This window comes from Adelges cooleyi, unplaced genomic scaffold, assembly GCF_023614345.1.
Source record: "Adelges cooleyi isolate 19-005CV unplaced genomic scaffold, UGA_ACOO_1.1 ACOO_flye_CR_arks_rails_tigmint_CR_PRNA_21, whole genome shotgun sequence".
Taxonomy (NCBI): domain Eukaryota; kingdom Metazoa; phylum Arthropoda; class Insecta; order Hemiptera; family Adelgidae; genus Adelges; species Adelges cooleyi.
In genome coordinates, this window is record NW_026095871.1 from 9041404 (window position 1) to 9054167 (window position 12764).

At 41.9% G+C, this 12764-nt stretch overlaps 1 protein-coding gene across 1 annotated transcript in view; it reads right to left on the reverse strand.

Annotated features, from left to right (window-relative positions):
* The window catches only part of LOC126834829 (protein dachsous), a 92733-nt gene that overhangs the window by 66487 nt on the left and 13482 nt on the right, over positions 1-12764 (reverse strand). Inside the window, exon 2 of the mRNA XM_050567017.1 lies at positions 5109-6842. Coding sequence (XP_050422974.1) covers positions 5109-6818 — 1710 coding nt within the window. The 5' untranslated portion in view covers positions 6819-6842. The remainder of the gene's footprint in view (positions 1-5108; positions 6843-12764) is intronic.

The window sequence follows — 12764 nt, forward strand, 5'->3', positions numbered from 1 at the left end:
TTGCACTGCACTACATGTTGTGTCACAATATTATGTACACTATTATAATAAACCTACACACGGTGGTACTATTATAGGTGTGAAAACGATTATAAGGCCGTTGAGCGTTCCTACAATATGTACAATATCTTCTACACAATGTACATAATATGCAACCGGATAACGCTGCTGCCTGTCCGCACCACCGCAACGGCTGTGCCCGTGGGACCGTGGCGACGGCGGCTATCTGATGGTCATCTGCGGAGAGCATTAAGTAATTTATAGATAAACCATTTAACTGGCGGCCGGCCGACTGTAGATTACGGTTAATATTAATCGTACGATGATTTATGTACGATTATTATTGTCGACACGACCACTATTATAATACACGGTGTCTCTTCCTCTACGCGAATGTCACCCACGCGCCTCTTAAAACTTAACTAAACTTATATACCGGCAGCAGCAGCACCTGTATGATCCACCTTGCCAACAAGCGGCGTATAATATGAGACGGTAACCCACGGTCTTCGCACACACCGCGAGCACCGGACAATAATAATAATTTATGATCGCACTAATAACATATTCTATTTATTTATAATAATAATAATAATAATGGTAATGATATGAAGATATAACTGTCGTCAGAGGGGACGTTGCGCGAAACCAGATGCGGTCACGGTATATACTCGTACTACCGTGGCCGGGCGGAGGTGACGACCGTTCATAACCGGTCCAATGACATTATATATGTTATATTATTATGTATGTTTTTTTTCACATCTCTCCGCGTCTTGTTTCGTCTCCAGTGATCTCCCATTGTATTGTAAGATATCTGTTTTTTTTTGTTTTTTATCATCTTCGACAGCTGCAGAATAGTTTAATATTCCGCTGGATTATTTTTCACTAACGGCCTTAATATTATAACATAGTCAACGAGATCTACTATGATTGATATATGACATAAAAAAACCTTAAACAAATCAATCTAACGCGATACCCTGAATATTCTCTATAGATAAAATGTAAGAAAAATTATATAACAAAAATAAATTATCATTACCGAAAAAAAACTTTTAACATTTTAATTGGTACATAATTATCAATATATTACACAATATATAGTATAAGGAAAGTAATTTTATTGTGGTGATAAAAAATAAATCAACGACAAACGTGTTTATAAATTTGTGTAAGATGCTCAAAAAGGTTGGATGCGAAATTATTATTTTTTTTTAATGAAATTTTGATCTTAATAACTCGACTTTTGCTATAATAATCAATCAACTTCCGATTGTTTATTATGACACTCGTTTACACGTCTTGCGTAACCGACGTCGGCCGTTGCGTCTAACGAGATTGTTTAACAAGTATTTTATCGCTTACATTTTTGCAAAAAAAAAAAATGGGTCTTACTACGGTTGGGTTATTGCAAACGCGGTTGCAGCAAGTTTGTATTAATGGTGTTGTGTTTTGTGAACGGAGAAAGGAATTATTAACGAGAGGCCGGAGGAACGAGCTCAATGAAAGTTGATCGGTCGACCGATTATTATTAGTTTCAATTCAGTCACGTAAACGATCGCCATAATTAACAACGTAGATTTAAAGCCTTGGATTGTTTATATATATATATATATATATATATATATATTGTATCTTTTTTCATCTCAATATTCGTGTCCAATAAAAACTTAATTGCAAGTTGACGATTATTACATTTTTTATTCTCGCCATTACGAAATGACACACATAACAATGTGATTAACCCCTTTTTTTTTCCTGTCTCGTTGGACGTTCATTCATATAACGGACAGGCATTTTTTTCCTTTCCAACACTAGCGCAACTCCACGCAGGCAAGGCCGAGGCCGGAAACTATTTGTCCGACACGAGAGTATAATATAATTATATAAAAAAAGTAATATTGTTTTATTTTTTTTATCCGACCGCACCGACGTTATGCCAACGACAACGACGACGGTCAAATGCCGCAACACCGAGTCGAGCACGACTTTCTTGACCCACGCTCGGGTTTGTATTAAAAAAAAATACCAAGTGTAATAATAATTATAATAATATGCACACACGAGTTGCGTTGCGGTCGTAGGTGAGAATTTCAATTTCAACAAATACCACGTTTTTAATGTGTTTCTACATTATAATATACAACTACACGGCGATAGTCGGAATAAATCACATATATTGTATAAGCGTCGTTGCTTATGATTCGCAGAGAAGGAAGCACAGTACATACCTATGTATGTATGTGCATTGTGGATAAGTCGATACAATATTTAGATACATGGTCTAGGTCTGGTGCAGTAGAAATTGATCAAGAGAAGTGGTGTGAGTGTCACATTGATAATTTCCAATTTTTAAACAAATATACAATGTAAACTAGCTTATGATAAATTGGTACTCCCCGGGTTTGTTTTGTGTACGTTGAGCAAATAATCATTAGGTTAGGTCAGAAAGCTGTCGAGGGGAGAGTTAACCATTAGACGTCACTGGTGTGAAGGACAGTTATCGGTTATATATACTTGCTGTGTGTAGTGTATGAGAAGACAACATAGGGCAGTGACGGCAAGGAGGTCGCAAGCGGCTTAGTCACCGGCCGTGCCGATGAGTTATGATGACAATTACCGACAGATATACCCTGGGTGGCCAAAGGGGTTATAGTGTGTGGTTATTATTATTATATATTGTGTACATATAAGTGTATATATATATATATATATATATACTTTAATTGAATGTTCCTTTTTCAACTCATCTGATCGTACTGCTGCTGCAACGGTGTTCGGATTACAACCGTTTATCTCGGCGGCATTTCTTCCTATGCCGTGTAAGTGTGTGTTTGTGTGTCTATGTATTAGGTATAAGGCAGTCCAAGTCGGTTTTTAAGAGCGGCACGCACCGCGTGTATTAAATGTTACGCTTTATAATATATACTATTTTTGCTGCTCTTATTTTTTCCCTCCTCCTTTGCGCGCCATGTTAAATATCCAGAGCACCGACGACTGTCACGACCGTTGTATGTACCAGCTCGAGTCGTGGTCACCGACGGTCGGTCAGCCAGGCCGGTCCGGTCATGATCGCCAACACGGTCGGCGACTTTTGTGTATGTGTGTGTGTGGATTTTTCGCGCTTAGCCAAGTACAGTTGTACAGCTGATAGCTCATGTAGACACACACTGGTATACGTACACGGACGACGACGGGGACCCATGCTGGGAGACCGCAGGTTGATATATATTCACAGGACTGCTCCCTCGGCCGAGCCGGGACGCGGTCGCTTTAATATACACACATAAACATATATTGCTCGAGGATGAAATATCATCGGGATTTAATGAGCAACGCGCTCGGGAACTTATCCGGTGCGGTTTATTTTTTTCGCACCGACACTCGAGGGGTACATAAACAACTGTCGTCGAGTCACACCGACAGCGTGGTCGTCACACGACCGACAGAGGTTGCAGCTGTAAAATATTTCGGACGTCGTTTGTCCGAGAATATTCAAAAGGCGGAGAAGACGGTCCGGGTGTGTGGCGACTGCGACTTATAACGCGCATTAACATACAGAAGAATTCCTAAGTCAGTCAGTCACGACGGTATCTTGGCTCTGCGACTCGGCGGCAGTAACGCGCGTGATTCTTCTCATTGCTCCGGTATAAATCGTGTATGGGCCCACTATTAGGTTAGGTACCTTGTGCGTTTAAATAAGTCGAGGCGCCCGACACCGCAACCGACATACGTAACAGCGGCGGCGCGATCGCAGATGATCTACAAACGTCGCGTACAAACGATTTGTATAATAATAAGTAATAACAGTACATCAGATCCGGATGAATTATATACATTGTTTGACGACAACTATACCGACGTTTATCCCTTGGGCGCATCTTATATGTATGTAAAATTGTTCCATATAATATACAGTAACACAAAAACGTGAACGACCGCGTTCATATGTGCGCTTATTGTAAATGATCTCCATCGGATGTTTAATATATTACAGTAGTTGGTATATTATATAAAAGCGGAAGCGCGACTTGTTACCACCCGTCCAAGTATAGCCGCGGGTACACGCCTTATGCGCCGGGCTTTTGCTAACCGACAATGGTCACCGCAGTCGTCTAAGTATATATAGTTATATATTTAATAGTATATATATATATATATATATATATTATACGGTCCGAGATAATATTATATAACCACGTTTTTAATGGGTGTCGACTAAATCCGTGGCCGTACTATATCAACGTCAGCAGTAAATGCTCTCCTTTGTGCAACAACCGATAGACCAATATTATAACGGTTCCCGTATGGCACGCGTGTACTTAGAGCTTTTTTAAAACTAGTAGAGTTTTTCTGTAAGCAGACAGATTGGAATTGGTATCTCGCGTTTTCACTTTCACTGTGTACTTATGTGATAAATTAAATCCGACTCAATCATTCAGCGGATACGGCTCCTGTTATAATTATTATTTATGGACGTCCATAGTATGTCTCTGCGACGAAGCAGTAACGGAGTACCTCCCTCGATACGCCCATAATATGCAAGCGTGCAAACATTGTTTAGCAGAAGTTATGACCGCGTGCCGCCGCCGTTAGTGTTCGAGATAATTATATTTAATTGAACGGGCCGGGTAGCAACGCAAATGTAATATGTTGCGTTATCAAAATATCTTTTTACCGATAACCGCGAGTCGACTATAAATCCCGGCAAATCTAGAAATCTAACAAACGAGTCCTATTGAGTACTGTATATAATACTTTGATTCATGTGCAAACCGTTACGCATGCTAGTTAGCCGTTGGAGATGATAGAACACGATAATATGACGGGTTTGCCGCGTTTAAGCTAAGCAATATTTCATAATTTCTATCTAGTCGGCGATTAATTATATAAAATATATTACAACATAATTCACATTTCACATTATTTTGGTGTGCGGTATTTTGGATGTAAAAAAAAGAAGAAAGTTACAAAACCCGTTTGTTTTACAAACATTTACCTAGTTTAAATCCAAAACAGTCTATTGCTAACTCTGCCTATTAATGTGCCTTTTATTCCGGACATTAAAAGAAGCTATAAAGTGAAAAAAATGTCAAAATCCTTACCTTTAGTATGCAAGTGCCCACAGGTCGGTCTTCGGAAACGTCCACATTGTAGAAGCTTTGATCGAATATGGGTTCGTTGTCGTTGAGGTCGTGTATGGTGACGTGTACGGTGGTCGTGCCGGTCAACTGCGGCCGTCCGTTGTCGATGGCCAACACGACAAAAGTGGGTTCGGGATCCCTCTCGCAGTCCATGTGCGCCTTGGTAGCGATCAAGCCGGTCGTGGCGTCCACTTGGAACCACTGGGGCGGTGGCTCGCGCATTTTGTACGTCAACTGCGCGTTGTCGCCCTCGTCTTTGTCGGCCGCGGCCACCCGCACTACCGACGTGCCGGGTTCCGCTGACTCGGACACGCTGGCCCAATACTCGGAGCTGCCGAATTCCGGCCGGTTGTCGTTGACGTCCGTGACGAGCAGATGGAACGTTTTGGACGCGTGTAACGGCGGACTGCCCGTGTCCGTGGCTACGACGCTCAGCGTGTAATTCGGCCGGGACTCCCTGTCCAAGGGCAGGGCAACGATGACCAAGTAAATGATGTTGTCCTGGGTGGTTAGCCCGAAGTGTCCGTCGCCGCCGTGTAGGGTCACGTTCACGTTGGAGTACTCTTCCTTGGAGTCGGGATCGTGCACGGATATGCGGGCCACGAACTCTCCGGGTTGCGCGCGTTCCGATATCTTGGGCGTCGCGTCGTCGCTTAGGAATATCACGTTGATGTCCGGCTGGTTGTCGTTAACGTCGGTCACGCGAACCGTCACAAACGCCGTCGTCTCCAGCGGCTGATCGCCCCTGTCTTTGGCCACCACTACGAGTTCGTGCACCTCCTTTGCCTCGTAGTCGAGCGGCTTGTTTACCGAAATGACGCCCGTGCGCTTGTCGATAGCGAAAAAGCCTTCCTTGTCGCTCTGCCGCCTGTTTATTGAATACTCTACGACGCCGTTGTCGCCGTCGTCCACGTCTGCGGCGAACACCTGCAATATGCTCGTAGACACGGTGGCGTTTTCAAGTACGATGCCGTAGTATCGACTCTGGTTGAACATCGGCTGGTTGTCGTTGACGTCCAATATCGTTACGTTTACCGTCATGGTGCCCTTGAGCGGTGGCACGCCTCCGTCGTAAGCTTCAATCACCAGCCCGTAAGCCGGCGTGGTCTCCCTATCCAAGTAGCCGTTGATCTGCAAATCCAGGTAGAGCACGCCGTCCTTTTCGCGGTGCGACGACAACCTAAACGCGTTATTCACGTTGCCGGAAACGATGGCGTACCTCTGCGTGTTGTACTGGCCGAGGTCCGCGTCCCTGGCCGGGTTCAACGTACGTTTCACATCCCTGGGCGTGTTCTCCGGAAACTCCACTCGCATGTGGCCACTGGGAAAAGTGGGCGCGTTGTCGTTGTCGTCCAACACCCGGACCACCACGCGCACGTTGTCGCCGCTGAGCGGGATGGCTACCAGCGTGTACGACGCTCTCGTCTCCCTGTCCAACGGTACGCGCGTCCGGATCTCGCCCGTGTTCTGGTCGGTAATCAAGTCCGTGTCGACCGCGCTACCCGGGACCGGCACGATCAGGTACGGCGGACCGCTGTCCTTGGAACCGTCGCCGATGAAACCGATCCGGGTGCCTACCGGCGTCGACTCGGACACCTCCAGGTGCCGTTCGTGCTCGCCGGCCACGGCAGCGGCCACGGCCAGCAGCCACCACCATCGCAACAGTGCCATTATCACCGCATTTCTGCAAATCTCCTGTAATCACACAAAACAAAAACTAAGTATTAATTATTGCTACTGATAATTTTTAGAATATATATTGATGTTCTGGAATAGATTGAGATGTGTTTTGGTCATGTTGAAAGAAAGGAGGAAAACAAAATAGTAAACTGAGTAGCTAAGGTGGAAATGTGGCCAGTGAATACATATTTGGCCGACCGATCCCATTCGTACGGGACGAGCAAAACAACGACATATTTTAGTTTATATTATTAGGACATCTCATGTTTTGATATTATGTTATACCTACAATATCGCCTACACGTTACGTTATCAAATACAATGTACCTCAATACCGAGATGGTAAACGTAAAAGCTTCTTTGTGCACGGCGAGATTAAGACGAGAGTGGCTTATTTTACTCTTTATTTTTACTATTAAAATCTATTGAGCAAGGATCGTGAGATGGCCACGCCTCGTGGTCACAATACCAAGTGAAATGTGTTATTTTTTTGTTTATCAAAGTGTTGTGTGATCGATGTAAAAAACGAGATTAGCAATAAAGAATAAAACCGCTCCGTAATGTTCACTCGGACGGTGGGACGAAAAAAAAAAAAGACTTCACCGAGTTCGGAACGAACAAGGATAAAAGTATTTTGAAGGTGATAACGAGATTACAACAAAGCGCATAGTAATGGAAACAGAAGTATATTTTTATTTTTCTATTTATAGAAGTGCCCAAATATCGGTAGATCGGACGGCGAGTATATGGAATGCGCACAATAGAATTAAAGATCGCTTTCAAAATCAAAACTTCACACTTGTCAACCGACACACAGTGCATCTCACCACCACACACGCCAGTATGTAATATTGTTATCGCGGCCTTCATCTCATAATATTCATTTCCACTGACCGCGATTGTTATCCCTCCGGACCGTGCAGCTAACAGAATATCCGGACGCGTTTGTCGACCGAATTCACACCTAACCACCACCACCAGTGGTCGTCACTCGTTGTCACACACTCACGACAATGTTATTGAATTCTCTACGGCGCTTATGAATATGAAATAATGAAAATATGTTTAAAATTAAACCGACGGCCGACTGTGCGGTGCCCATCTAAATACAGTGGTAATCAAAATCCGAACGTTTACGACACCGCCCAGTTTTGATTGAACGCCAAAAAATTTGTTTGGTTTGAAGTTTTAATAAAATTACAAGCCAGTTTTACGGAAATCGCCTTCTTCACGGCTGCGCGGACCGAAGTGAATTAAGGTTTCTTGGTGTAGCAGAGACTCGTACGAAGTAGTGTTGGCTATAGTAGCTAGCCCGTGTGTGTGTGTAAAAGTAGCGCGTTTTCGATGGATTTATCAGTTAGAGACCGGCCGTGAAAGTATGTACGTGTTGGAACTTGAAAGGGAAAAAGGTACACCGAAAACGGTTAGCCGAGGTTAAAAAAAAACATCCCAAATAGTATTTAGCAGCAATTATTGGGACATGTTTTTGTTTATTTGCAAGATTATTAATCAGTTTCAACCGTTACGTTAGATTCGCTTTTATATGTATATTTTTTTAAGATTAACAAGCAGACATTAATAAACTATTGCGACAGGATGCGCGATATTGTGTACACTTAACCGAAGTAAACGATTTTTTTACACGTGTCACGCGAGTGACAGACAGAAACGCCAAACTTTAACGCGAAGCCCAATTATTAAAGCAGACAAGTCAAGGACGCGTTTAGCGCAATGGGAACGGATTTTTTGGGTTCATGGGCTGTTATTTATCACTATGCTTCGGACCGTCCGCGTTATCCTACACAGTTTATAAGCCTGTCCCGTTTAATGCAATGAGACAAATTCACACTTTCTATTCGTGCGCGTTACACACCTAATCGAAAACTTTCACACGCCGAGTAGCTTCTTTTCGAGGAAACCGATAAAATCGATCTTGTGACAACCGATTAAGCGTTAAATTTGTTAGAGATATTAAAAAAAAAAAAAATCATGTTGCACCGACGACGTTAGCAACGTTGCACTCGAGTTTAGTATAGGTACCACTTGAGTAACAAAATACAACAACCGACACAATATTATACAAACGCCGCTTGTTATATTATATTATATATTACGCCAATGGGACGTGATGTGTTGTCCAGTCGTGACTCGAGACACTGCCGGCGCTCTAAAGGAATCGCGTTTGGCAATTTCCAAAATAGTAATCAATTTTTTAATTCCAATCGATGAGCGGCCGCAATTTCGCCAGAGACCGATCAAAACAGCACCGCATATGATGTTATCATCATCATCATCGCGTCTACATAACAATATTAAGTACATAATATAATCCTCTAGGTCGCGTTTGGGTACACGCGGTCAAAACTGGTTTGGTATGTACAGTAATAATAATAATAATAATATGTAATCGAAAATCACCACTTTGGAAACCCTCATTCGTTACGCTCGTGTCAAAACACGAAGTTTCCTCTCAAAAACGACACTACAAGTGCAGGTCACGTGGCGGCTACCGTCACCTCGACGCAGCTCTAATTACTTATACAATATAAAAAACATTAAAAAAAAGACAACCGTGCACTCGTTGACAGACGGTTGTTGTTATTATATTCTATTAAAAAAAAAATATTATATTAAAATATACGACAGTCGACTACCGCGTCAGATTTGTGGCGTTAATCCCTTTTACGCCCGTCGGACGTACAGTATTTACATAATAATAATAATAATATGAGAACTACTTAAAGGTGTTCACAGGGTGGTTCACAAACTATATATATATATATATATGTATGATTTGTCAATCGACGCCACAAACGGTTAGGTGCGAACCGGTTCATAATAATATATATATATATATAGTCAACGAATATTCACCTGTTTAGGATTTTGGCGCTTTTTTTTTTTTGCAGGAACCGCATTAATGCGGCAAAATGGCTGACGTCCGGTCGAAAGGATACAGTATTCAGTAATAATAATAATACATTGTTGCGTCCTACAGACTTTGTGTGTGCGTGTACAGTAACGATGCACCTATATACACCAGTTAATAACACTCGGCGAGTCCTCCGAGGGCATTTTTTTTCCTTCTTTTATGGACTCCACTACTCTATAATTATTGTCAATGAAAACACTCACACGTACGCGGCAAACGAGATAATTATTTTAACTAGCAACAAAGTCACTGTTAAAAGAAGAAAAAAAAAACAATAGAATATTTTATCTTCTGCGCTGCTACTGCTAATCGCGCCAGTACACGGTAACAATTATCTTCTTTCGACTGCGTTACTACAAAAAAAGGATTACCCATTGGCGGAGGAGATCAGGGCCGAAGGAGGGGGATACTAAAAACCTTAAAACTGCTTTTCAAAATACTTACATTTATTTTTTAGCGAGATATTTGTTGAAATACAAATAACTGTAACAGTAATTTTGAGTTTTTCAGAATCCCAAGCTCCCCCCTTACCTGATCACCGCCAATGGGATTACCCCAACTTAACCGGTAACCTCCCTGAAAAAAAATAAAAGGGGGTGTCCTGTAGCAAGCCGTCTACGGTATGGTACATATTACAGGACCCGGAAATCCCTTCAGACGGGGGAGACGGAATGTTGAGCACCACTGGTCCAATGGTCTCTCGTCTCTGCTTAACCGCTGTCGCTGTCGTCATCGTCCGTATGTTAATAATGACAGCGTTGGTAATTGAAATAAAAAAAAAAATACTAGGTATTTAAATTTGAGTTTAGGAAACTCGTTCCGTGTGTGCTCCATAATAAATCCGTACACTATCTGTCCGCGCGTTTCCTCTCTCTCTCCTCTTCCTCGGATTCCCTTCTCGTACATAGCTGGAAATTATACAAAACCAAAATGCGCACACACGACACATACTCATTAAATCGAAAAAAAAAAAACGAAGACAAAAATACCTATTCCGTAGCGTATTGTGCGTTACTTATTTTGTACATGGCACGCGCGCGCTACACGTGTAGTGGGAAAAAAAACCTATCCCATATAATCGCATCGTTGACTTGTTGTATTAATTATTTTTTTTTTTTTTAAATCTGTCTTATTAAAAAGATAAATAACTACAAAATCGAATGACCTCTGCCGAGTGTCATATTTACCGGCGCCAATTAAATTTATAACTATTGAAAAAAATAATAAATAAATAACGTTTGCAAATTCCAACTTTGGAGAAACTTTTTAACGTAGGCTGCTAACTGTGTATTTTTTAATCATTGTCATCCCAGTGTGTTCGACGGACCCCGGATGGTAACACACGAGAGTCGGTGCAACATATAGAATACACACATCAGTGCATTGTCATCGGTACATAATATTATACTATATATATATATATATATGTACATTACACAGTACAGGTGTGTTGGGCCCGTATTTTGGGACTCACTGGAGCAGACCGCGGTCGCCACCATGGCTATAATATTATAACCTAACCACTGGTGCATAGCCACCGGCATGCAGGAGGCTGTGGCCCCGAACACATCATTAAGTTTACATTTATTTAACGACGGCGGCGGAGAGCCCCCTGGACTCCTCGTACGCGCACACCGCTGGCCATTTTTTTTTCTTTCTAACAGAGTGGGCGACCGGCATCCGAACCGAATTCCTAAACAACCATTAGTGTTAAAATTGGAGGCAATCATCCCGCAGTTGTTGTTGTTGTAGTCTGAAGAAATTTTTACCTTTTCGTTTGTTATTATTACTGTTATTATTGTTGCACCGGCCGAATGAGATTCCGATTGTAAAAAAAAAAAAAAATATCCCCACGATGGAACCCGCGCAATGGTCCCCGGAGACCTGTGCAAATGGCATGGCGCAGGTATACTAATAACAGGTACCGGTGTCAAAAGAAAAAAGAAACAAAACAAATTATAATAAACATACATCCGGAAACGTAGGTACAGACGTTTATTATTAAAAATTATTATTTAGGTGGGCACATGTGCGCGTTGTACGCCACGAGCATTGAGTTTATCGCATTGATTTATGAACTCAGCTGATAAATGTAAATCCTATGCTAATAATCGTTATGGAGATTTGTCCGTGCTAACGACAAATTGTAAAAAAAGAAGAAAAAAAGTGTATATTCTCGAGGGGCTTTTTATTATCTATTGCGCGGCTTACATCAATCACAAGATTTCAGGATATCGGTTACCGTTTATCGGCTGAAGCAATCTGATGGGTGTTTTAGCTTTTTAATTGATTTTTTACTCGGTACATAAAATCAAATGGCCTGTTCGCGAAAACCGGGAGCCGAACGCCGCTATATAATACGAACATACAGTAATGATAATGATAATATTATTATTATTATTATTATGTGAGAACGCCCAATTATTGTTGCCGGCAAAAATGAATAATAGCCGCCGCCGATTTCTGCGTACCAAGAAACGAGTTTCTAGTAGCTACAACGACGATGGGCGATTTAGATACCCAAGTGTTCGTGTACTCAAGTGTTGTGTTGCGAAAACAAAGAAAACCGACCGGATTATCGATCATAGATAAGAATACACACTATCCACCGAGTGTTGGGTCTAAATGTCCAATTTCGTATTTAGCTACCGATTAGGATCAAATATAGTGCTTGTATGCATTCAATTACCTTTCATATAGTATGCGAATTAAAAAAAAAATGTGTTAGGAAAAATAACTACGGCCTATTGCTTTTAGGCCTTTTATTTTATGTTCCTACTTCGTTTGTACTCAGACGGACATTTTCTACCTTATTCCTTTCGGTGTTTTATGTTATGTACAGCGTATATACATTATATAGTTGTTCGTGCTCTTTATGTCTTGCAACTGTAGTCAAGACGTTCGGTCGGTCGGTGGTTATTCTCTCATCACACAATATAATATTTTATATAATCCATCAACGGCAGACCGAGACCATCCCCTTTTGCGGTGTGTGGGACCGCGGC